The sequence below is a fragment of the Aquila chrysaetos genome, chromosome 13 (genome assembly GCF_900496995.4).
Source record: "Aquila chrysaetos chrysaetos chromosome 13, bAquChr1.4, whole genome shotgun sequence".
Lineage (NCBI taxonomy): Eukaryota > Metazoa > Chordata > Aves > Accipitriformes > Accipitridae > Aquila > Aquila chrysaetos.
Window position 1 is genome coordinate 9,924,005 of NC_044016.1, and position 26,558 is coordinate 9,950,562.

Genomic DNA, 26,558 nt, shown 5'->3' on the forward strand with positions numbered 1-26,558 from the left:
TCAGAGCTTTATTATTTGCCTTCTGCTTAACTTACCACTTTTGTTTAAAAGGGGGAGGGGGGCTTGGTGCAATTCCTTGCACAAAGCTTTTTTTATTATTGTTACTATTATTAACAACGAAGAGAATTCTACTGTGGAGAATTAGGGTCATTTACTGTAAGCAGAATAGAATCTGCTCTTATCTAGAACCATATTTCAGCCCTTATGGAAACATCAGCATCTGGCCAGAATGATAGAATGTTTATCATAAATATATTATTTAACTGTTCATGTTATCAATATGGTGCAGATAAAAATCTACAGAAAGCCTGCACTTAGTATTTGGGAGGATTTTAAAACATCATCCAACATGCCTCTGGAAATAGGTTTTCTGATGCTGTGGCTACAGACAGTGATTCCAATTGCTCTGTTCATATTGTCCAAAATACAGTCCCCAAATAACGTCCCATCAGGTTGAGGAATTCCAGGTATTTATTCTGTAACTTTTGTACTGGTGAGGAGTGTTGTCCTGGGGTTCCCTAGGTTAAAACCACTTTTCTTTTCTTAGGAAGTCTTCTTCCCCTCAGTCAGTAAAGGCTTTTTTATCAAGTTTTGCTCTTTGGCTTTTTGCTCACTGCTTTTTAAGGATTGAAGGCACAGTAAGCCCTATCCTAGTACTCCCATTGATACGTTTGTACACTGCTGAGGAACAGGCTCCATGTTACATCCATACTTGGCTCGTTATCCTCTTATCAAGCTCTTTGCATCCCTTTGTTTATTTGAGGAGACAGGAAGACTGTGTGAAGGCTGCTTAGTCAGGGATATCAGCGTTGTTGGCAGGGGAGTGATTGCCAGTTGAAAAACAAGGCATTATTGCTCATTTTTTCCCTCTTATTAGTTTGATTACATTTGCAAATCAAATCAATCCATCAGACATGATCAGGCCTCGTCCGCATTTTAAGGAATAGTAATCTCCGTCTAATAAGATGCAAATGTGTCACATCGGTAAGTAACCAATAAATCATCGTCTTGTCTTTGGCAATCATTAAATATCAGAACCAACAGTCAATTTTTAGTATTTTCAATTTGCGATATGCCGCTGGAATATAAAGATAGATGGACGTAATTACACAAACCAAACACTATTTCAGTTCATTCCAGACAGCAAATTTAGTGGAAGGTATAACTGGCTTGTCATCACACTACATTATTCCTGGCGGTTCATGCAAAGTTCACAGACAAGCTTCAAATGGACATTGCTTTTTTTACTTCCCTTAACAACATTCCCACTACCACCACCAAACTTCAATAAATGACTTGAAATGCTGTAGGACATCACTTCCATCAGTGCACAAAAAGGCACAGAAAGCGAAACATTACCCCTTTTCTTGGTGCAGGCACCGTGTGCATGTATAAGACTGAAATCCAAAACTTTCCTAATACTTGCTGTGTTCTTCCTCTCTCTTCTTCTCTTTTTAGACATTTTAATCTGAAACTTCAGTTTTTCCACTGACACAGAATAGGTTTTTCACAATTTTTGCAAGTTAGCTCACATTTAGCAATTTCAGAACACAGTGAAGACAGCGGGAAGGATTGGCACACCAGCTTCCCTCTCTCTCCTCCTCCCATCCCCATATTTTTAAAGGAGTGGAAATTTAAATTTTTTTTATTCATCCTTTTTTTAAAAAATTGATTTGGGATTTGGGAAAATTGATTGCCTCATGTGCATCCCAGGGATTGATATGTCTATTGTCTGATTCACAATGTCTTGCTTTCCATGAATGACTCTATACAACAATTTACATGCTTTTCAAGAGAGAAAAAGACATAAGCTTATATCCTGGCACTAGTGGCAAAAGAAACCCAAATCTTGTCGTAAACAGCATAGCTTTTGCCCAGATATTTTAGACTGTTTTAATAGGATAGGGTACAGACCCTAAAAGTACAGACCTGTGGGCAGACTGCTAATTTCAGCAAGAATTAGGCCTGCTGGAAATTGTATTACTGGGCCTTCTTACAGTGCTGAGTGACATGAGAGTGAGAGAGCGCAAAATACTGTCTCTGCTACGACACAAGCGGCTATGCGGAAATAAGAAAAGAGGATTTTGTAGGCTTGTGCTGACTTATGTAGGTTTCCAGCGCACCAAAGCCAGACAGTGGGCTTACTGTATTTGACCTTAAGAAACTTCTTGCCATGAGCTGCGTGCCCTGGGTGGACCTGCTGTTGCAGCATCCTGTCAGTTATGTTTGTTTTAGCTAACTTGCTTTGAGAAGCTGAACCTCAGGTGCTTTGGAGTGACTTTTTGAGAGATCCTTTAGCCCCTTCTGTGAGAAAATAATTTTCACAGTAGCAGTTTAATTTCATTTGGTAAATGAATTAAATGGAAATTAGGGAGGAGGCTTGCTTGTGAGCACACCTGCATGCTTTGGGTTCCCCATTGTGTCGAGCTCCTGTTAAGGAGCAAAGGGTAGGGAGAGTGATTTTGCAAACAAGAACATGTAAACTCCTGGATGGTCACTGCATGTTATTCATTCTTGGCATCAAAACTCTTGTTCTTTGGTGAGGGAAAATTGCAAAGAAGTACTTGTGAGCTGCACACAGTGTTGATTCCACATGCCAGAGATTTAGACAACTTAAAATGTACCATCAAGTACCAAATATTTCTTCTTGCTGTTTTGAAACAAAAGATGTTATTACCTGGTTTTACCTATTTTTATCCTTAAACTGGTGTAAATCTGTAGCAGCTTCGTGAAAACAAAAGGTTTATTCCAGATTTAAAATGAAGCAACTAAGCAACTTTAGTTAGCTCTGTTGTCTTAACAAAGTTCGAGCTTCCTGGCATGTTTTTCCAAAGATCGCTTTACATTAACGTATTCCGGGATGTTCCATACCTCAGTTGCTAGACTAACGCTGCCTAGGTCTCTTGCAAAAGTCTCCCATTTCCATAATCTCCAGAGACTTTGGTGAGTAAAAGCTGCATGCAGAGGCCATGTGCCTAAGAAGCTCAGTACCAGAACCTTATATTCTGTCTAACCAATTTACATACTACCATGGTATGTTTAATTTGCTTTTTCATCAAATCAATAATGGGTCTAATTGAAAAAATTGGCAGAACTACATACAACCTAACTACCAATGTCAGTGTTTTCAGGAAATCAGAAATGTTGCAAAGCTATGCAAATGGCACCTGTGTTAGTGGTGCACCTCTGTTACGAATGTGTACAGAAACAAACATTACTCAGGTGCAGCATCTGTACCAATTGATCGCTATGCTATCAGAATTAATCACCTGGTATTCAGCTCAGAGAATAAAATTTACATCTTAATGTATGACACTTATTCCAGCACATACATGCACTACTAAAAATGGTACTATTCACTCCTGTTTAAAAGTGTGCATCTATTTTTATAGGCAAAGCCTAGCAACTCTTGTTCTTAGCAAATTCCCAAACACTTAGGATGGCTGCTTCTATTAAGTTGCATCCTTTCAAAGACGAACTCATACAGGACTGTGTAATGAAATAGATTTTGTCCCTGGAGTTACGTCTCAAATCCTGCCCCCACTTTCACAAGAAAAAGGGATTTTTGAGGATCGTTAGTGCTCCGCAGAAAATAACCCGTGTGAAGATAAATAAATCAGTGAAGTTTGGCACTGTACAAGATTGGCAGGCCTTCACCAAGATGGTCCAGCAGTGTTGCAGGTGCATTGGCTAGCAGTGTGGAGAAGATTGTGTGAGAACTACACAAAATTGTAGCACGTGCTCTCGGTTCCTCACTGACACGAGTGCTCAGCTAGTGTTGCTGCTGCGAATGGAGCTGTGCTTTATGCAGAGTCTGGTCAATGTCCGTGGGGCTGGCAGAAAGATTCCGGCCAGGTGCACCAACTGCAAGATGAGAATTTTAAAATACTAATTTTAAAAGAAAGAAGTGTAGACTTCAACTTTATGTTCTGTATAATTGCAGAGCTAGCGGGATTTTAAAATATCGCAAAGCCTTAGTCATTAGCATAGGGTAATCACCTTTGCTGTTTGAAAACAATAACAATAGAAAAGATATTGTACATTGACGCATGGAAATTTAATGCTTTTCAGAGAAATTTTGTAGGGATTTTTTATTATGTGGCTAATTACATATTTACATGTAATGGCACTAGCAGAGCCATTACAGTCCATTGGGTAAATAATATGCATTTTAAAAACCATTTATAAATATGTATTTATTTGATGGACCAGAACGGTTTTTTGAAGTCATTCTCATCCACTGAGTAAATAATATATGGATTGCTTTTAAAAATAAATATGTATTTCTCCAATAGACATTCCAGGCAATTGGGTAAATAATATGCATTTTTCAAATATTAAAAAAATACATACAAATGTATAGAAATCTGGCCTAAATATGTGTCTTCCTGAGAGATCAAAATGATCTTATGAAAGGTGTCAGGCATAGCTTTGAAATTTCTGTTTCGAATTGTCAGTCTGTGTCACAACCTAGAGTTAATTAAATGTATTTTATGCATTTTCATACATACAGTATAATATCAATGTCTGTTTACAGTTTTATAACACGAGTGCACTTGACCCTCTTACTCAGTGTTATAAAGTCAGCACTAGATGGTTAAGATCCTAGTTTTACTTTGTGTTCATCTTAATACAATGCAAAATGTGGGCATAGTCCTGCATCCATAGAAATACATGGGAAAAAAAAGCAGTCATCTTAGCAGAAGCCATCTCAAACTCTGTTGTACTGCTCAACTTAAACTTCCTCTTTATGTTCTTCTGGTCTTTTTCTGTTGATTGGCTAGCAGGCAAATTACAAGAAAACATGAAACTGTTTCATCATGTGGGCTTGATTCAGAGCCTATTGACATGAGTAGGACTCTTTCCACTGGCCTCAGAGGGCTTTAGTTCAAGCCAGACATAAAGGTCTGCCATAATCCGTAGAGACAGCCCAACATGAGAAGCTGAAGGCTAAGGCCCTTTCTCGTCTCTGACACTGACTTACCAAATGACCTCGGGCTAATCATTTAACTTCCTTACGGTGAAACTGTGATATATACCTCCAATTTTGGGAGTCATTTGAGAGCTATAGATTTAAAACATTAAATATGATTCACAGCATGCTAGGATTGAAAGATGTGAGTACAATGCATCACTGGTTTCTTTCTTTTAATATACTATGGGCTAGAGCTTATCCATCCTTTTCTAAACATTTTAGCCAGTTTATCCCTTCATCCATTTCATATACTTTTCAAGAATGTTGAATATACTTTGTAGACCTTTTTTCGTTCAAATATTTGTTGTTGTTTTCAAACATTAAATGAATAAAATAGCACAGCAGCCCTGTGAATTAATATATATACCCATAGCTTGCACAGAAAGACTGTGAGACAGAGGGGGGATTAAGTGACTCCAACAGAATCAGAGAGAAAGTCAGTGGTAGATTTGGGAGACTAAACTGTCTTTCTCGTATTCTTCCTGTATACATGTACCTCACGCTTCATCTATGCCTCTGACATCATCTGTGATACACTCCTGAAAACTACTGATTTTAGTAAGTTAGTTAGCTGTTTGACAAGGGTGTAGTTGGCAAGTGCCAACTATAAATGACGTGTGCCCTGTGCAGTCAGGATAGCTAAGTGGGATCCATTGTCAATCTAATTGTTACTTTGATACTGAAGGAATGAAAATATAAATACATAGTGAGAATATTTCAACTGGAGCTCTATTACAAAGCCAATCACAGCAGCAGTGAATTATTACAAAAGAGCTTTCGGAGCCATCTCTTATGGCTATTCTTGCACAAACATCACCGAGTCGGTGCTGATTTGGCCTTGATACCTGACATTGCCTGAGAGCCCAGCAAACATGATGTTTTGACAGAACATGTGAGGAAATTCTCACCTCCTTCCTTCTCAGATCACTGATAGAACAGATGAAGTCCATAAGGAAAGCCATAGTGAGTGGCTGGTCACCATAAAGAAGGATCAGCAAGAAACAGGCATTTGAAAGCAAATCATGGGACAAGAAGAAAACCAAAGAAACAAAAGATGATCCAGCAGTTATTAGCACATTAAAATTTATTTCAGACCTCTCTAATGGCACATCCACACAAAGCACAGCCATGCTTTCTGTGTAATTTCTAAAGCTACTGACAAAATACGTCCAAATACCAAATGGTAGAGCCCAACACTGGTCGCAATAATGTAGAACATAGGGTGAGGAATGCAAAATAAAGCCCGACTCTCATGTCATAATCAAAGTAAAGCTTTCCAGAGCACCAAGAGCTGCATAGTGAAAAAAAAACGTGTGGGTAAATTAGTGCGCATCAATTAAGGACAGGGCATCACTGGTGATGCTTTAAATAGACCTACTGGTGCCCAGAAGGAAAAAGAGGGTCTGACAAGAGAAGAATGCAAAGAAAGGGAAGGCTGAAAGCAATAGTGAGAGAAACATGGTTACATTAAGTAGCTCTGAGCATACCTAACAATTCTTTTGTAAAACACATGAGTAACTGAGGTATCATGACTGCCTGCCTGGTCATTACCAGTCACCAGTTTGCTAAGACATAGTGGTGGGAGAAGCTCATCGTAATGAACATGAAAGAAGGTGGTGATATTAAAGATCAGCTAGGGAAGGGTACCTGTACGTTAAAAGATGGGAGACTTGAAATAAAATGTGAAGGTGCTGTGGGGCAAGATGGCACAACTGTAAAAGAAAGAGTTTGTATCTTAGTCGCTCTGTGGCCATATTGAATATGACCTGTTAAATTCTCTGTGTAATTAAAAGAGATAGGAGCATTCATACATTTTGTTGCAAATTGATATGATCTTTTTTGTCAGTGATCTGAATAAGATTGTACTATAGTTTTTAATTTAACAGATTAAGAAGCACAATTAAAATATCATGAAAAAAGATAATAATCTAAACCTCTGGGTTTTTTTTGCTTATCCCTGCCAAGTTGATAACAAGAGCTGGTGGATGTAACAATTACCTCCACTACTGTAAATTTACTCTAGTTTGTGGGCTGAAGTGTTAATAAATACCTTGCAGTATTCCAGAGGGAGAAGCTTTCCATCTAATTAATAAAACTGGGAAGAATACCCAGGACACTGAACCATATCTTTCTTATTAGTGTTGGCTTCTACAAAGGAGAATCCCTGAATCTCAACACATTAGTAAATGTCATACCCCTGGGTTGCACAGAGACTTCTTGAAAAACTGCTGATTTGCTGTGGAAAAAAAATCACCATAGACTTCAGAAACAATTCAGCTAGGGAATACCAAGTGTAGAAAATCAGTGTAGAGCATGGCATACATTATAGCAGCTACATATTTGTGCCACATTTGGTGAATCTTGAAAGAGAAAACATGCAAATATACCCCCATTTCCCTTCCATTTTTGGTCTGTACTTATGCTAATATCTTTCTTTATGTCCGAGTATGGTCTTATTGCAGTTAGGTTTTTTAGAGACTTAGCAAAAACTCTCCTTTACGTGTTCTCTAAACCTGGGTTCTTAAAAACACTTTATACTGATACGTAAGCTGCATGTAACTGTTTATTAAATGAAAGAAAAAACAAAGGATCACTTGAAGAAGGAGAATCTTTTAAGCCCAGTACTGAAATAAAATTCTTTCACAAAATATGTAATGCTGATCCCCTTTTCCTTTGCAGTAATCCACGTTTGGGAAAAATAAACTTCGTCTCACTATGCCTGAGCCAGTTCTGTTTCAAGGCAGTTTGCAATAAACTGCAAATTACCGGACTAACTTTCTGACGAGCACATAATTCTTTACTGTACTTTATTGAAAATCATAGTGGCAATCTTACATTATGGAATACTGATATGCATTCTCTGACAGACTGGACGTTTACCAAAGAGTAAAAATTCATGCAGTTCTTTTGTAGAATAAAAAATGTAGGGTGGTATATGTGTGTTTTCTCACATTATTATCATTATTTTTATTAGACTGATGTAGCAAACTGGTATTACTGCCTCCAACAGAAACAGAAATAACATCTCTGCATTTACGTCTTACTTGAAGTTTTTTCTCTGAAAAATGCTCCTGCTGAGTATATTTGTATCTGCTTTTCATCCTACTGATACGAGTGATTGGGAGGCTAAAAAGAGGTAAAGCTACAGAGCTCATCCATGAGGTTGCTGGTAATTTGGCTAAATATGAGTCAACTGGATGGGAAGTGGAGGAGGTAAAAGATCAGCCAATTTTTTTGTCTATATCCAGTCTTCTCAATTTTCATAGTCCATGCTTTAGCTAGGGTCTTCACTGAATTCTGGTAACTTATTAGAGCATAAGAAGGCAATTCACAATGCTGTCCAGGACTCATAGAGTCTAGCGGTGTCTGTAGTCTAGTATTTTAGATGTTCTAATGTACTGTATATGCTTAAACCTTTCAATTTGGGTTTGTTCCCCCCCCCATTAAGAATGTTTATGATGCTTCCACATCCACTGCAAGGAATAGATCAATTCACACCATGTACAGTGAATACCCGCCATACGTGCAGTTTCAATAAGGCATGTTAACAGCGGATACTGGTCCTTAAAAGACCATATATCAGGCATCCTCAGCGACCCTTTGTGACTATGTTCCCTGTTTCAGGAAATACTTCTGATCTGACCTGGGTAATTACATTATTATTTTGTCCTTCAGCAAGACAGTTTTTTATATTTAAAAAAAATAAATCTTTAATAAGGAAAGAATGCAAGTTAACAAGCAGGTGATCCTCCTTCATTTTGGTAGCTTTTAGAATACTCTGAGTTTGCTTAGTACAAATGCATGAGTACACAGGCTTATGCCAACACACACTTATACATATACCTGGCTGCTTTTATGTGTATGATAACACTGAGGCTCTTCCGTATCCATTATTTTCGTCTTTCTACAGCAGCAGCTCCAGAGTGAGAGCTCAGTTGCTGTGATTTTGAAATTCTTTGCCTAGGGCACATCTCTCTAAGCTCTTCTGTTCTGAACTCTAATTGTAGGAGTAGGCTCCAAACACCTCAAAGAAAGGCAGCCCAAATTCTGAGGCTTCAGTTTTTAGGAGACTAGGAACTGAATGTTATAGGTCATCAACGTATACTGTACTGTCTTCAGTAGTGATCAGCCTCAGGGGAAGAGACGTGGTCCCCATAGCAGGCAAAAGCCTCTGGAAAACTTTTACTAATTCCTTGTGCTCAGAGATTAGACTAAATAAGGAAACAAAACGTCCTTGTCCTTTTAATTTGGTTTTGGAGTATTATAGCTGGAGCTATTCTGGCTGTCCATCTAAGCATCAGCTCCCTCTCGTGAGTTCTTGGCTTCAGTGACATCCTTTGGGAAGGAGTTCCCCAGTCTAGCTACTCTGTGAATGAAGAGTTTCCCTCCTTCCTTCCATTTTGAATTTCCTGTGTTTCACTGTAATGGTGCTTGGTCTGTGTTATGAGACAGGGAGAATAAAAGCTTTAGACCTGTTTTTTTATACCATCAATTTATATATACTTTTAATGCATTCTCTCATACATCACTATGTTGAGGAAAACAATTCCTGCTTTATGAGTCTCTTTTCATAAGAGTTTTCTTAGGTATGTTGTTCTGCTGTACTTTCTCTGAACCTCCTCTAAATCTGTCATACTTTTTTTGGAAAGGGCTGAGCCATTCTGTTGTTAATATTGGAAATCAGAGAGTACTGTTGGTATTTTCCTTTCAACTTTTCTTGTCTTCAGACGTGTTTTTAGCCTCAGCCATGAGCATGACACCAGCTTCACAACTAACCTCGGGCTACTGGAAGGGGTACTAATAGATGCAGTTTTCAAGCTAATGTTTCCACACTCTTCCCTGGACTCTTTCAGAATTGGTCAGGATGATGCAGCTCTCCATCTCTTTTTCTCACCTAGAGATCATTTAGTCAGTCTTGTCTCACTCTGGAGGAACTAACAATACATACTTGGAAGGCCTTCTGTCTTAAATTAAAGAGGGCATTGGTGGAGGTCACCTCCATAAACTACATTCTGGTGATGCAGGTACCAACATCATATATAATCCCCTTGTTCCTTTAACTTGCACTGAATTTTGAGAAGTATTTTCATTTTCAAACTGAAAATAAAATAATGTCGGACAGTGTTGCATGAAATTGCATCTCCGGTGCTGCCTCCAGTGAAAGCCTATCATCTAACTTCACCTCTGTGCATCTGCTCAGGATAATGCATTTAGAAATCAGGAATGGTTTGCTTTTTTCAGTCTCAGAAGCAAGTGACCTGGATTCACTCTTAAGAATATGATTTGCAAACTTGTTGACTAGGATTCTTCGTTTGGAGGATGAGTTGATTTGTCCATATAAATCCCCTTTGTCAAATTTAGTAGATGAACAAAATGACCCCTTGCCTTCCATAGAAAAATGCATAGTCCTTAAAAAATATGCAAATTTTTTTGAGAAGTATGAGAGGGTTTTAGATCTTTAAGAAACCAAACAAATTCCGAACTGAATAAGAGTGAGAGAGAGAGAGAAGGTTGCCTTTCTGCAAGCTGCCAGCTTTCCCAAGTGTCTCATCCTCTCCCCTCTGTCATCCTGAGGCAATGTGCCTGCATTTGTGTGTAGATTTATAGTTTATTTTTATCTATGGCTTCATCTGTAGGTAGCTATTATAGCCGCCTTGCCTGGATATTGTTTGGGCCTGATAGATCTGTCTGTAGTTCATCAAAGGGGAGCTGAGTGGCTAAAAGCCATTGGGTCCAGCTGAGGATGAAATACGAGCCATCAGCCTTGGTAATGGCTGTAAAATTTCATAATTACACGGCCTTTATTACATTGCATAATGATCCTGAAGCAGTATGGAACAATTAATTAAGATTTTCAACCATGGCTCTTTCAGAAATTAAAAGGTGCTAGTGGCTGAGAAATGGGGAAGTGTCTTGTCCTAAAAGCATTAGGGATGCTTAAGAAGTACTTCCTGGGTACTTAAAAAAAGGGGGGGGGGGGGGGGGGGGGGGGAGAAGGGAAGAAAAAAGGCAAGAAAAAGAAGATCAACTAGTTAGGCAGCTAATGTCAGAGTAACATTTTTGTACTTTACTGCTAGTTCTTAATGTCAAAACTGATTCTAAAACTCCTGCAACAGTCACTGCCATAAAGCTGTTCCTTTTCTGTTCTGTAAAAATTTTCATGCCTTTTTTCCCCCATGTTCTGTTCTAGCCATTTGTCACATTTATAAAAGTTGAGCTCTGCACATTATTAAATAAATGCATGCCATGACTTAGGAGGAGGGTCACTTAGCTGCGTATTGGGGTGTACTGACCAAGGATTTTCTCTTACGCACTTTCTCGTGTCTGAAGCCATTGAAATTCTTTGAAGATCTCTGCAGTTTGACAGACATCCCCAAGGAAGACTTTTTTTTTCTTTACTGTTTTGATATTTTTCTTCTTTGTAAATGCAGCATGTCAGATATAATATAATGTTTTCCATGAGATTGACCTCAGACCTGATCAGAAGTAATTAGATTCCTAAGGTGCTGCAAAGGTGTCTCACGGGTTTCTGATGTACGTACTGAAAGGAAAAGTGTTTATATATGTGCAAGGAATACGCAGGGAGAAACAGGAGGCCTGGACCTGTGCATGTACGCATTACCTGTTGTGATCAATTGCTCAGTATAATTCCGAAGGCCAGCAAATTGTGATCCATATGGGGTGTGGAGTGCTCACTGTGCCAATGGTAGTAAAACTGATGAAAAGACAGCAAAAATAACCCTGGTGTTCTCCACACACCGTCAAAACTTTCAGGTCTTACGGGAAGGAATCTCCTTTTCACTATGTGCCTTTTTTCCCCCCTCAAACTATTTTGATTCATACAAGCTCTCAATATAACTCTTAGATAGGATGAGCATTGAGTATTATTGGTTTTAAATTGACCGGTCATCATGTAAGGTCCTATCATTCTAAATATTTTATGAGAAGCTAAGGTTTCCCCAAGGCACCTCTAATAATAAACTTTCTGCAGAAATTTGGAAAGGATTATGTATTTCAAGGAGGAGCAGGCTGCTTGAAGTAAATTCTCTTGTTGAGTCATTTATTCCCTTAATAGGAATTTTCTGATCTGCTGTCATTCTTGTTCACACACTGGGTGTCACTGCCTCTAAAACACTTGTCATTCTTTAATGGAAACAAAATAGTCATTGCAGTCAGAGCCGCAATGTCATTCCACTACCCCTTGCTGCGTCGGCAATAGTGAAAATGACAGAGCGGCTCTCAGTAGGGGTAATTAAAATGTAAATATTGATATTTTATTATTTGAAATTACTTTCCAGTGCGGCATTTAATATCTCTCCATCTGTGCGGCTCTGTTTAGCGGTCACTTTAGTGCAGCTCTGGGATGCCAAGCGGCGGCTTGATCCCCGTTATGTCAAAATGCTTGTTGCTGCTTAATTTTGATATCTAATTAAGTGGAAAAGTACAGTCCACACTGTAATCCATGGCATCTTAACCAGCTGCTTGGGTATATTTAGAATTAATCTCCACTATGGAATCATCCTAATGTATGCAATTAAGAGTCTGCCGATGGCTAATTAGGTGTATTAGAATCAGGCAGCTTCCTTTTTTTTTTTCCTTTCTTTTTTCTCTCTTTTTTTTTTTGCTGTGTGTGGACTGTTGTAGACTTAAGACATAGCCTCCAGAGATTATCTTAATGGTACATATACACTCAACTAGGTAAACTAGAAATTTCACATTCATGTAGGAGAATATTTGTGACTCTACCACCAAACCAGGGAGACTATAAAGATCATTTGAATTTTTTGGCAACTGCAGCACATTAAGAAAATCAACTAACCAGTAGAAAAGTTTTAAAAATTGGGAAGAAGGAGGAAGATGTGTAGGACAGTGTTCTGAGCTGTCATTTTCCTGCCAGAGGGTGAAGGGCTGTATTTACCCCAAATTTTGCAACCTGAAGTTTTTGGTTTGGCTATGGAAAGATATTTTAGCTAGCTCAGCACATACAGGGTTAACACAGATATGTTGATTGGTTATTAAGCATGGTTGTCTCCATATGCTAATACATTCCAGTATTGGATTCATATTATTAACATGATTGGGGAATTCCTGGAAACCTGACTTTGCCTGACGGAAAGATGAAGGGAGCAGGGATTGCCACAGCTCTCAGTGAGGAAATGACTGGTGGCTTCCCCAGGGGAGCAAAAGGCAAACAGCAGTGACCCAGCACTCTTTGAGGAAAAGCGCTCTCAAAGCAGACCCGTAGAGGTTATTAATAAATGGCAGCACGTATTAAATGCACAAGAAATCCCTCCTTTCTGTGAAGAAGAAAAAAACCCAAAACTGATATAAAATAATCCAACAAACTTGGTTTTGAAGCCTAATGTGCACCAGGCTGAAGAAGCTTGAACTCTGAATTTCTTGATATTCCCAGTCTGTGTGTGCAGTTCTTGGGAGGCTGATGCGTACAAATATTTGAAGTGAGCAGTACCTGACCTAATGCTGATCATTGTTATTAGTTTGGTTAGCTTCCTCTCTCAACCTCGTGTTCTTTTTTTTAGTTCGGTAAAATTTTTTTAAAAAGTGATAAGGGTGGGCTCTTTTTGTTTAATTATGTGTGACTGTAGTTTCATTTCTGCTAGCTGAACTCTATGAAGGATCTAGGTAAGGCATACCATGCACAGGATATGCATGTATAGTGCTGACTATTCTAAGCTAAACTGTGTTACCATTTTCTGGATTGGACTTTGAGAAAGATTCAGCCCTATTCAGGTTATTTGCTGGTTTTCATCTACAGTCTCTGCTAATGACAGAATGTAGTTTTTATTTTTTCACCCACAAATCTGGCTTTAGTGTACCCATACTCAAATACATACATCCACAACAGATTGCAGGAAAATTTGTGTGAAATTAATATTTATGTTGAAAATATGATTGGCCTTTTTTTATAGGCTCAGTGAAAGAAAACAATCAGGGTCATAAATGCAATCCTACTCCTTTTTCTCCCATGTAAATGTCTGGGCACACAGGTGATACCTCAAAATATGCTAGACATTTTAAAAAACAGATTTCATATAAAATGCTGTACCCCAGAGGCAGACTTTTCAGGTCTAGGGGCAGAGGCAGTTTTGGGAGCACACTATGTCATATCATCTGCCTCTGCTATCTTCAATAAGAGGACAAAACAACCCCCATAGTCTAACCAAACCATGTTCAAAGGTTACAATTTAAAGAACTGCAAGAGTTAACTTTAAATAAGCAGATCAGATCACATATGTAGTGCATTAGAAAGATCACCTTCAGGAATCTGCAGGTTCATATTGCTGACCTTAAGGAGACCTACAGCTACACTGGCCCATATTGGACTGCTAGTCTGAATTTTAAAACTTTTTCATTGTCCCTGTCTTAGAATTCAAAACCTCACTACAGAGAAGGTAATACACAAGAAGTGCCAACAGAAAAAAAAAAAAAAAGAAAGCGGTTTACTACTTATCAGGTCTTCCTCTGTTCTCAGAACATCTAGTGTTAAATCAAAATATAAGTGTTTGGCCTGGCTTCTTTTTAATGTAAGGTTGGTATGAGTTTGGAGTAAAGCTATTTAAAATTGTGGAAGTTCCAGTGGTAAAACCAGGCCAAAGGGAAAATTAAGAATTAATCTGTTAAAATCTGTTGTCTTATATTTTCTTTTTTCTCGGTGAATACTGAAATAATAAGCTATGAAATGGAAATTAATGGAAATAAAGAGTACAGTACTTCAAACCATGTGTTTCCAGAAATGCCATTATAAAGTACTCCATACATCGAGGTCTTACCAAATCTGTCCTGAAGCAAGGGCGACTTACCAGGTTTTTTTTCATCTTTAATGTTTCACTTCAGAGCATTAGCAGCTGAAGGTGGTTATGTGAAGTCAGAGAGACATTCTTAAGTCAGTCACGTTTTCCAGCTCCTTTCCATTACTATGGCTAAAGAAGCAGCTCACAAGAACTTGTGCTGTAACTAGAAATACGATATTTAAGAGTAACTGCCTAGAAATATTTGGGTGGTTAGAGAGGGGTGTCTCTGATTCAAGTACTGAAATCAGTTTGAACTATAGTGAATTACATCTCACTATATGCATCTTACCCTGGGAAGAAATGACAAGCTTAAATTGTGCCTGTTTACTGTTATCATGTAAGGTTTCAGAGGGTAAAGACAAACTAGAAATATTTCTAACTGGTATTTAAATTACATTAACACCTTTTTGTATAGCTTGAGTGAAAGGTCACGCTAGACAAGCAGCATCTTCACTGTTTGTAAATGTCTAATTTGCTGCTTTGAAATTGCTGTGAACTTCACTTACTTAGTCCTGCTGAATGAATCCAGTGTTGCAAATACTTCTGACAAGCGAATATTTGCTTAGTGAGAATCCATTGTTTGTAATGGATTGAGAGGGACATGCAGTGTGAATGCATTTTTATTGCTGTGCCATCTCTCTGCTGTTGTTTCAGTGAGTTGGAAGTAGCATTGTCATAAAAGCCCCGGGTTTCTTAGTGCTCTGTGTGGCATTTCCTGTTTTACTGGTAGGTGTTAGTGAAGAAGTTCTTATCACAGGCATTTTTTCGTGTTATAAAATATTTAGAAAAAGTATATTTTGTAAGAACTTGGACAGCAAGAGTTAGGAATACAAACATGCTTAAATAAAACCCGAGAAAGAGCACAGGCTTGGGCGAAGACATCCTGGTGCTCTCTGCACGTATTTTGCTTTTTGTACTTGCATCGGAGTAATTCTTGGGCACCTCTGTGTATGCGATCTGATCTTCCCTCTCCCGCGGCCGCACAGCTAACAGATGGCAGTCACAACTCGTAGCGCGGAGAGCGCTGCTCGCAACAGAGCCCCAGTGCTGCTTTTGCAGTGCTCTGCTGCGGAGAAAAGCATCGCTCAGAAAAGGCGGTGGTTTTACTGCGCAAAAGTTGCTGGATGAAACTAATTTCTAAACGTAACTTGAACTGTAGCACATCAGTTCTAAATAGCTTGGAAGCTGAATCCAGCAAACAGCGTTAAGTTGAGCCTTTGGCTATATTTCTGGTCAGTTGTAGTTTCTGCTTTGGGATTTGATTTGTGATTTTCAAGTTTGGGCAATTACCTGTGCTTTTTGTTTCATGAGCTGACACCTTTCACACGGAAATCCTCAGTTGTACTTAAATTTCAGCTTGCTGTGGCATCACATGCAGTTATTAGCCCTTCGACCAGGGCCTCCATGAGCAAATGGGTATGGGGAAAAAAAAAAAGAAAAAGGAAAAAAAAAAGAAATAATGGGTTCACTCTGGTATAATGAGTCGTATCTGTTTCTGTTCCAGCTTTCACCAAATTTCATCCATAATCTGTGAAATATGTTTAGTGATTAGTGAGAGCACTCTCCTTCTGTTTAATGGATTTCATAACAGCTGAAATGTTTGTGGGTCTTGATGTATATTTTTAGACTACAGAGTATTTTGAAATGCAGTTAATTCCGTTTTTTCTTGGATTAATATAATAAAAAGGATCTCTTAATTGAGATCTACGGGGACATTCAGCTCTGGATGTACCCAAAGAAAATGAATCATCCCATCCTCTTCCTTGGATTTCTGAGAGAATAATATTAAGCGGCAGTCAGGCTATGAAGGTTTCTTTCAGCAAATACCGTGATCATGTCTAGAAAATATTATGTAGCCCTAGCAGAAATTTCACTGCTGAAATTTCCCTGGCCTTTGTTTACATCCCTGGAAGCCAGGTGAAGTTGTACGATGGATCTGGGCAAGCGCTGAGAGTGTGCCAGGAAGGGAGAGGAGGGTGGAGTGACAGCTGTACATCCGAGAGCACACTGGACCTGAGTCTGATCTTGAAATGGAGCGGAGTTTCCTTACATTCACTTCTGTGCAGCCGGGATAAGCCTTTGGCCCACTGTTTGTCATTTGACCATGAGGCCGCGCACTCTCCAAATAAAGTAATCTGAGCGGAAAGCAAAGTTTTTTTAAAAAGTGTTTACAGCGTCAGTTTGTTCTTTTGACAGTGGTGACTATACATCATTTTTTGAAATCAGGAAGTTGTGCTGGAAACATCAGTACCCATAGAACATTTAGAAGGAAGTTAATCTATCAAAATTAAATGTAAATAATTTTAAAATCCAGCTCTGGTATTTCAACTGTGTAAATATATTGAATCTGCAACACACTAGTAAACATGTCCTTTTCAAGCACAGCTTTGATTATACAAAATGTAAATGAAGATAAGTACAAACCAGGGCAAGATGGAGCAATATTTTACTCATAAAACTAACATTCACAAAAACAACTGGTGAAATAAATGGGAGGTGATTATCAGAAAAAGCGAGCAATTCCCAGGTTTGCCAACAATTTCATACCTGTTTTGATCAAATATTTGGATTTCTAAACAACGTAACAGAGAGGAAGGGAAGTTCATTCCCTGCAAAGTGAAATAAACTAGGCTTCAAGTCAGAGTAGCCTGATGTAGGCGTTGCATCAAAAGTTTAAGGCTGAAAATAATGGTAGGCTAAGTCCAGCCACTGTCTTTTTTTGTCCAATAGGTTTCAGAGTGCTGTGTGCAAGGCACAGATCTTACTTTGGCACTTGACCATCTGCAGCTGCTTCACTCTAGCCCCTAGTGAGTTAGTGTCCATGAAGTCCATCTTAATGAAGTAGAGGAAAGGGTCTTCAGGAATATAAAAGATTTACCCTGCTTAGCATGGAGCTGTGTGCAGTGTGACATAGAGAGCAAGTAGTGCATGTGCTGATATTTGAAAAGATCTGTGGTTTAAACAGCCCCGTCTAAGAGACTGTGAAGGGTGTTTGGAGCTGGCTTGGAGTGCTAAGCGCTGCAGAGCACGGTCAACTCGCCGCCGGTTGCTCCCATAATAAAAATGCTAAGGCCTTTTTACCTATTTATTTCTGCTTCCTTTGAGCTTTGGGTTTACTGGTATGCGAAGGGGAAAAAAAAACAAGCATATGTTCGGTTGCTCAATCAACCTTTTCTCAATCCACACTCTGTGATCTCAGTGAGTCATTACAGCATAATTACAATTTGAGTGCGATACGCTGTTTGTAGAAAAGTATCTATTTTTAGCTGAAGAAACACTACAGTCCCTGAAAGGAGCAGAAAGAAAGAAAAAAAGGAAGGAAGAAAATCTGTAACCAGCAAATCAATGCTATTGTTAACTGATATTACGAGACACCCTGTAGATTTACAATGCTTGCATTCAGCCACATAAAAACCACACTGAAAAGAATGCCTACCAGGGGTTAAATTCATATGCCTGCGCTGCAGCCTATTTCTGTCAACACTCAGCTCAGGAAATAAACATTTATGCTTTCTGAAATGAAAGTGTATTTTTGAAGACTAGCCGTCAGATATTTTTTGCCCTTCACACTTTCAAATGCTTAGCCTTTTTTGTAAGTTGACTGCAAAGTGCATCAGTTTGCTCGGCAAAAAAAAAAAAAAAAATCTTGACAAGTGCCCATGGCATCGTTGTCAAGCGCACGAGTATCTAGTAGAAGATGGCAGGAGGGTTGGCACAAAACATGCTTCCTTCAAGCTTCTTACCTCAGGGGTACCTGACTCTTGAGAAGCCTTTCAATCCTTCCAAATGACGTTATTGCAAACTGTCATCTGGTTTATTTGGAGTGAGCTGTATCGCAGATAAACATGCTATTTAACTGCAGGTCAAGGTACAGAGTCATTCTGCTAGCAAATGCCTGAGATACATTAAATGGCATTGACTTGGGGAGGGAGATGGAGAGAGATCAAAGTTGTCACCAATATGGTACGTGCTAAGGGGGAAGAAGGTACACAACATTGTACTTTAAAAAGCCATTATGCAGTTCTACATTTAAAATGTTGACCTGCAAGACTCTTAAGGGTTAAGGACCCACACAATGCACGGCAAAGTTCAAAACCACACCATCCTACAGCATCTCAGGGCCCTTTGGAAAGAGCTTACAGCTGTGACTGGGGAGGCTAACACTGGTCGAGAAACCTGGAAGTGTATTTTGTCTAATTTGGAGAGTTTTTTAAAAATAGTTACATTTTAAAATAGAAAATGTCCACTTGTCACACAATGTGGTTGATCTAGGGGATTCATATAACAAAAGCTCACAGAATCAGAGCACAGTTTGGCATGAAATAAGTATAACCTCTTCCAAACACTTAAAAATAAATCTCTGTACATAAATACATATGCCCGTGTAATCTATTCTTTCAACTGTGACTTGCTGAACATTTTTAAAAGGGCATTGGTGTTATACAAGAAACATGCCGGATGCTTTCACATTTTCTGAAAAATCAAAACAAAACAAAAACAGATTAATTACAACTTGATGCAGCTTTACATTCCCATGAGGGATGCCTTTAAAAGTTAAAACATGCTTTCACTGAGCAGGCTTTCAAGGGAAAGTTACTTCGATCAGGAAGAAAATAATCGTGTTTATTTGATTTATTATTGGAGAGCAGAACAGTGAGGTTTATATTTGCTAGTTTTTCTAGAAAGTAAAAAATCTCTTGATTTTTTTATGTGTCATATAAAAACAATTAGTTTATTTACTGCACCAGAATGCAGATTTTTCAGGAGTGCAGTACAATAAATTATAGACAACATCCCATTTTTCCCCCTCACAGGGCACATGTAATTTCCTTTGACTGTGGCACACAATAAATGTTATTGAAACATAGCATTATTTGTTTAAAAAAAACCAGAAAAACAAACCTGTGCTAAAATAGATAAGTAAATAAAAGAAGGAAGTTGGGAGTTTTCAGAAGAAAAAAAAATAGAGAGAAATTGCAGGTTAAACTTTTTTTAATCAAAAATGATTTTATTGCTTTTTGCTTAATTAAACTCCTCAAAGTGTGTGAAACATTGTTATACCTGAAAAATTGTTAATTTGTAAATCACAGGGACAAAAGGGCTCCACTGCAACTTTAAAGTTTCTATGCACGTAAATGTCAATAGAGTGCCTTCTCCATCATCAGCACTAAATTCACATTGATGCCTCTTTTCTTCTCTGTATTGATCCTTCCATGAGAACGTAGATTTGTATCTGTTAATTAATGCGTCCTGAAACAGCGTTTGTATTAATCAGGCAGATAAGAAAAATTGGATGCCTGCACCCTCATGACAACCGTAAAAGTGCTGGCCCTGATAAAATCGTGGATGGACCTCAATAAAAAAGTTCCTCCTTCCACTCAATAAACTAATCATCCTGCTTTTAATTATTCGGCAGAAAGATGTGTGGAGATTGGAGAATGTGTAAATCTATTTACTAACAGCAGTGTCTGGGAGGGAGAATGGGGCTGTCACAGGACGGTGCTGCAGGCTACGTTCTCTGTCCATCTGCTACTGCAGAAAAACTGGTTCTTGAAAGACGGGAAGGAACAGAAATGTTGAAGCTAATTGAAATCATGAATTCCTCCCTATAACCTTTCAAATGATTATTTCTTCTCCATTTCCCTCTTACTTATTTTAATCGTAGATGTGTTATTTTCCATTGTCACCTCTTCAAGGGTTTCCTGTTGTTGTTGGCTCAGTTTTTGTTGGGTTTTTTTGAAGGCAGAGAGCTACAGTTCTATCACAAGACTCAAAAGACAGTAAGAGAAAATGAAAACAAATAAGGAGGGGGGGGAGAAAAATGAGAGAGAGCGAGCATGCAGCCAGTTTTATGTTTCATTTTTTATGGATGCCTGGTGGTTTGGATGTGGGGTTTTCTTTTTTATTGTATTAGTTTTGCTGCTTAGTGCTTAGAGAGAAAATCTTGTTTGGAGTAGATGCCTTGCAGATTTGCCAGTTTATGATATATTCCTGCTTGACTGTAACTCTTGACTTTCAAAACAGAAAAATGCATTTAAGTGTAATTGAACGCCAAAAAGAATGTTCTTACAGCAGGAACCCTGTCAAAGGACATGTAAGCAGCTTCATAAACAACTAAATGAAAGCCTCAGACATGTCTTAAGACCCTTTAAGAAAAGCTTGACTAATCCCCTTTGATGATTTTATTAAGTACTTGCAGTTGATGGTGCCAACTGGCAAACTACTGCATTTCACCAACAGGCCAGGAAAATCACTTCCTCTCCCATATTGTTTTGTAGCTCCTAATGTGATTGGGATATTAGCAGTTTGATATAATAAATTAACAGGTACTGTAAACAAGAGTCTGAAAAGGTAAGACAGTAAAGATGTTTGCCCTTAGTGATCCTATTAGGAAAGGCAGCAGGGGGGGGAAGAAAAAAAGCAAAAGTTAAATTCATTAAGAGGCATTTATTAAATTTTTGGTTGCCCTCAGAAAAAGGATGGTGTGACTGCTATTCAGTTGGCACTTCAATATGCCACCCTGTTATTTCAACAAGTGTAATAGAGGCGGGAGCCGTTACGGAAGTAATTACCATCTTTTCTGAGGAGGGTAGGTGTTACTTCTCTTTCCCCTGAGGTTAAAGTTCAAAGAGAATTTTCCTCTTTGTGATAATCACCTTAATTCTATTAAAACATGGAATCCTCACTTTTAAAAAAAGGGGGTTTTTTTCGTCTCCTAAATTATCCTTATTGGTTTATAGTAACAATGAGCAGAGTCATCAGATCCCTGTTTCACAGCATCAGGTTTTAGAACTAAGCAGGAGTATTTCAGAACAAAGGCGGCATCATACAAATCACAGACTATCACTGCAATACTCCCCAAATTAATATGATTCTTACAGAAAAAGCCTGCAAATTCCAGATTGTTTATAACTTCATACATTGACTAGAAAACCTTTGATTTTATATTGATAACACTTTCCTGTAGTAGGATGGGGAGGAGAGGCACAAAAGCAGAAGGGAGAATAACAGAGGATGTACATGTTTTATCACACTGTATATAAAAATAAATCAAAAAGAGGAGCAGATTTTTGACAAATCCAAACGTGCTTAATATTTTTCCTGTATTTTTTTCCTATTCAGGATTCTCTACTTTGTCTCTAGCTGACCAGATGAGCCTTCTGCAGAGTGCTTGGATGGAAATTTTGATTCTCGGTGTTGTATACCGGTCACTTTCTTTTGAGGATGAGCTCGTATATGCTGAAGATTATATTATGGATGAAGACCAATCCAAATTGGCAGGCCTTCTTGACCTTAACAATGCCATACTGCAGCTGGTAAAGAAGTACAAGAGCATGAAGCTGGAGAAAGAAGAGTTTGTCACCCTCAAAGCTATAGCACTTGCTAATTCAGGTTGGCAGAGTGGCATAACGGTTGCTACATTTTTAATATGTCGCTTTCTTTTTTTTTTTTTCCTCCATAATACTTTCTGCATGCTTGTTTTAAACATGGGTTTAGAATAAGAAATTGCTAATCAGACTTTAGTCTAAAAGACAACAAACAAAGCAGTTCAAACTAAGAAGAACTTTCTGGTTCTAAGTAATTGTGGAATATGTTCCTAAGGGAGTGGAGAGTACTGCACTGTATGATTTGGAGAGTATTTTACAGGCAAAGATGCCTTCAAATGAATATAGATGTTGTTCTCCTAAATCCATTCCATAATCCAGACAGGTGTAATCATTGCAATTAAAATGAACAGAAAGGATGCATGAGAATATGCTTTATACGTTCTCTTTAAAGGCAGCTACTGATTTATTTGGTAGGGTGAATTCAGCATAGGGGAGGAGGGAGGAAATTCTTATTTAATCTCACAAGGACCACACCTTACCTTATGGATCCTCTGCATTTATGAGAATGCTTCTGCAAAAATTATTACCTGTGCAGCAAGGGTTAAAAATCTCAGAAAGAATTTTTTCCTGCATTTGAATTTAAAAGTGCTGAAGCAGTGAATACTGTCAGATAAGTAAAAATCGTTTGTGCTTTGTTGTTTTTCCTTTTGTGTCTCCTTAATGCTTTATTGTGGTCTTAAGTCCCTTTTAGCATTTGCATAAAGTTCACGATAGATCCCTCTTTAATGACGTGCCGATCATTAGATACCTGTGTGTCAATAACATGCTCTGATGCTATGTTCCATTGACAGTCACACCGTGCCCCTCCATCTGCTTTTGTTTTGACCCTATCTTTGAACTTTATCTTGGTTGCTGGCCAGTAGTTTTCCCTTTAATTACAAGAAGGAAACTGTCAATAAAATCTGTTAAATGGGATGCAATGAGTGGCTTGAATGGGCGGACGGCTATTTGTTCAAATTCTGCAGCATTCAAGGTATTGACAGTTTGTTTTCTGGGGCCATATGTGACGATCAATCTCAGGCTGGGCTCAGCCGCGCTGAAAAATGAAAAACCAGATTGCTTTTGCTTACTTGTGGATGACGACTTGTGATTTGGCGCGGTCCTAGTGAGATGAGACCTTCTGCCCAAATTGCCCCCCTGAGAGCCAGGACGCGTGACTGTTTTTAGAAATAATTTTTTAATTGATTTTGTAATTAACAGTTCATCTACAATATTGATGCATGAATCCTCAGATTGATAGGAGGGAAATTGTTTTCAACAATGAAGTTGTACTTTCCTATTTGTCTTTGTAATGTGATTTAGCACTCTGCATTTTTAATTGGAAATATAATTCAAAAACATGCAAAGCCAAAATGCTTATTAGTTTCTTTGTAAAATATTCTCCACCCCGCTGACTCTGCCCTTAGTTTTAGTATATTATCTTATTTCCAGAATAAACAAAATGCTGAAATGCCTCTCAAAGATCAAATTTTTTTTCAATTGAGGATTTGTTTATAATTTTTGATGATTGTAGATAGACATTAGAGGATGCTTTGCAGCTACAAGAAGGATTTTTCCCCAAATTAGTCATGCTTAATGAACAGAGCAAGCAAGTTACCTGGAATTACGAGTCTAAATTGAGAAGGTTTTTTGCATTTATTTTGATTCTGTAATTCAAAGACTGAATTAAAAATATTTGTATAGTTTACTTGATAAAAGGATAAGGGGCTAGAATATAGGGATATGGTGTTAAATACCACTCACACCTTCCCCGCCACACCCCGAAAAAAAAAGACATGCAGTGTTTAAGTAGTAATGAAAGATACTGATGCCAAAAAAAAGTTTAGTTGTATATTGTGCATAGAGTGTTATCAAAATCATCTATAGCTTCATTAACTTTGCTGGGAATTACAACCAGGATAATGTCAGAGATAAATACAATTCAGCTTACTAAAATTCAGGGCACATTTAAGTGAAAAAGTTTCCTTCCCACATCTTAAAAAGAAATAAACCTGCTGTTTTAAAATGAAACTATTGCAAGGAGGTGTTAAAAAGCAGCCCAGCCATTCAACTTCCCTTTCAACAGAATGTTTTGACTGCTGACATTCAACATTTCAGCTTCAGGTTATACATGCAGCAGATACCAAACTTCTATCAGCTGTAGCTACACTAACCTGTAGAAGTAAAATATCACCTGCAGAATTACAGCCTATCAAAAAATATCAGACCCCTAGTGTTTTAATTTACAAATGCTGCTAAAATCAAAGCAAAATTGAAATTAAAGTAAAATTAAAGTTTTTGTCTTTTTTTTATAGACAAACCCAGAAATAGCTTATTTTCACATAACTACGAACTTGATTAATGTAAATGCAGCTATATCAAAAAAAAAAGAAAGAAAATGCCGTTACAAAATCAATCAGTTAGCAATTCACATTTTAATATATTTTGTTGCTACATCTGCTTTCTTCCAAAACTTACACTATTTATTTTTCTGGTTTAAACTATATTAGCCTTTTTATAGCTGTAGAGCGAATGGATGAAGTATAATAAGAAATCCTAGGCATTTCAGACTTTTTTGCCGTATCCACACTGTCTAGAAAGATTCCCAGGTTGACTCTACTGTAAACAGTAGACAAAGATGGTTTTATAGCTCTGTATCTGTGTTAGTGATTTACGATACAGTGTCATAGTACTTTCCCTGCTAGTATATAGAAGCAGGAGGAAGAAATTGTAGATTGTCTTCATATTGATTGTATTTTGTTTGAATAAATACCACAAGCTTTGTTTTGGCCAACAAATCTCAGTATTGTGAGCATGAAAACACCCCAACTGCTAACTTTTCTTTAGGCCTACAGAGTCTATTTGTGCAGTACCTGATCTGAGATAATCCTCCCATTTGGTTTCTAAAAGGTGGGGAGGAGGAGCCGTTTTTCACGGAGATTCTCTGACAGCCATTATCAGATGTTCCTTTTGGAGGGTTGGCCAATGCCATGCCGCTTCTATAAATTTCCAGAAATGCAAGATGTATCAACCTCGTAAGATTGTCACTGATTTCAAATGGAGTGCATATAGCATCTGAAAAGTTTAAATACATACATAAGATCACAATACTGAAATGTATAGACATGTCAGTCCTGTGCATGTTAAAGTCTCTACAGGCATGATTTCAACAGTAACATTTAATATGTAGTGCTTAATATGGAATTTTATCAGGTTAGCTTTAAACATCTGCATTGATTGGATAGTAATTAATGCAGCCTTTATGCTTGAACTCCAGAGAAGTCCCTCGTACCACAGCATTGCTGTTGTCCTGCCAGGATCACAAGTCCCTTCCTTCTTTCTCTACCTTCTCTACACAAATGCAAGTAGGTACCTTGAAGCTGCAGGATGCAACTGCCCTGCGTTTCACTGCACACCGCCCAAATGAAGCAAGCTGGCACCAATGAGCACTTTGTTTACCCACGCAGAAAATCAACTTTGAATGGTTTCCAAAACATGCATGTACCAATTATTTCCTCGTGTGTAAGGGAAGGTGAAATATTTACAAAATATGTTTGAAGTGTACACAAGTGCGCACCCGCACACGTGAACACTCCCACACAGAAAAGATGACCCGCTCGTCTCTTTTGTATTAGAAAATGCTTTCATGTATCGATTAGGTAATACTAAACAGGGAGTTGCAGGTGAGCAGTTTTTTGAAATTGCCTAATCAGTAAGGACTAAATTGTGCCTTCAGGCCAAATGTTGCAGAAGAGCTTAAGACGCACAGTTGAGACCAGATTTTTAAGAGAAGCTCAGTTCCCATCTATGACCTGACATAAGGAACTAGAGTGTCAAAATACATTAGCACATTTGAAAATCTGATCTGTGTGTATGTGCCTAATAGAACGCTGGCATCTTGAAAAATCTGACCCAAATGTGGATGCTAGGCACTTAAAAGTATAACCCTATGTATGTATGCACTGTTGAAAATTTAATCTTAAACACTAATACTAGCTGTCCTCTGCACACCATCACAATTTCTGGTCTCTCTTATTAACTCTCCTAAAAAAAACCCAGCGCCCTTTCAGTACTGAAGGAGTTAGAACCAAGAAGTATCTTGTGCATTTTAGCATAATGAAGCACAGATCAACATTGATGCCAGTGAAGTTACACAATCATCTATCTTGGTAAAAAAATTAGTTTGTTCTTACAACTTACTTAGCTTTCCAGCCACCAAAACAGTGTAATCAGGCTATCACCATTAAATAATATTATCATAATAAAAATTAATTGGTAGAATCCTATACATCACTTATTCCACAGAACATCATCTTTATTCCCAGTATAGACAGTGGCTTATCTTATGTCACAACGTACTATATTTAGTTTCTAATAATGCCTATTTTTTTAATTTTATATTAT

At 38.1% G+C, this 26,558-nt stretch overlaps 1 protein-coding gene across 13 annotated transcripts in view; it reads left to right on the forward strand.

Moving 5' to 3' along the window:
• Positions 1 to 26,558, forward strand: part of ESRRG (estrogen related receptor gamma) — a 406,932-nt gene that overhangs the window by 369,762 nt on the left and 10,612 nt on the right. For all 13 annotated transcript variants that reach the window (XM_030034642.2, XM_030034646.2, XM_030034652.2 and 10 more), the window contains one exon: positions 21,910 to 22,179. In XM_030034642.2, the coding sequence (XP_029890502.1) occupies positions 21,910 to 22,179 (270 nt within the window). The remainder of the gene's footprint in view (positions 1 to 21,909; positions 22,180 to 26,558) is intronic.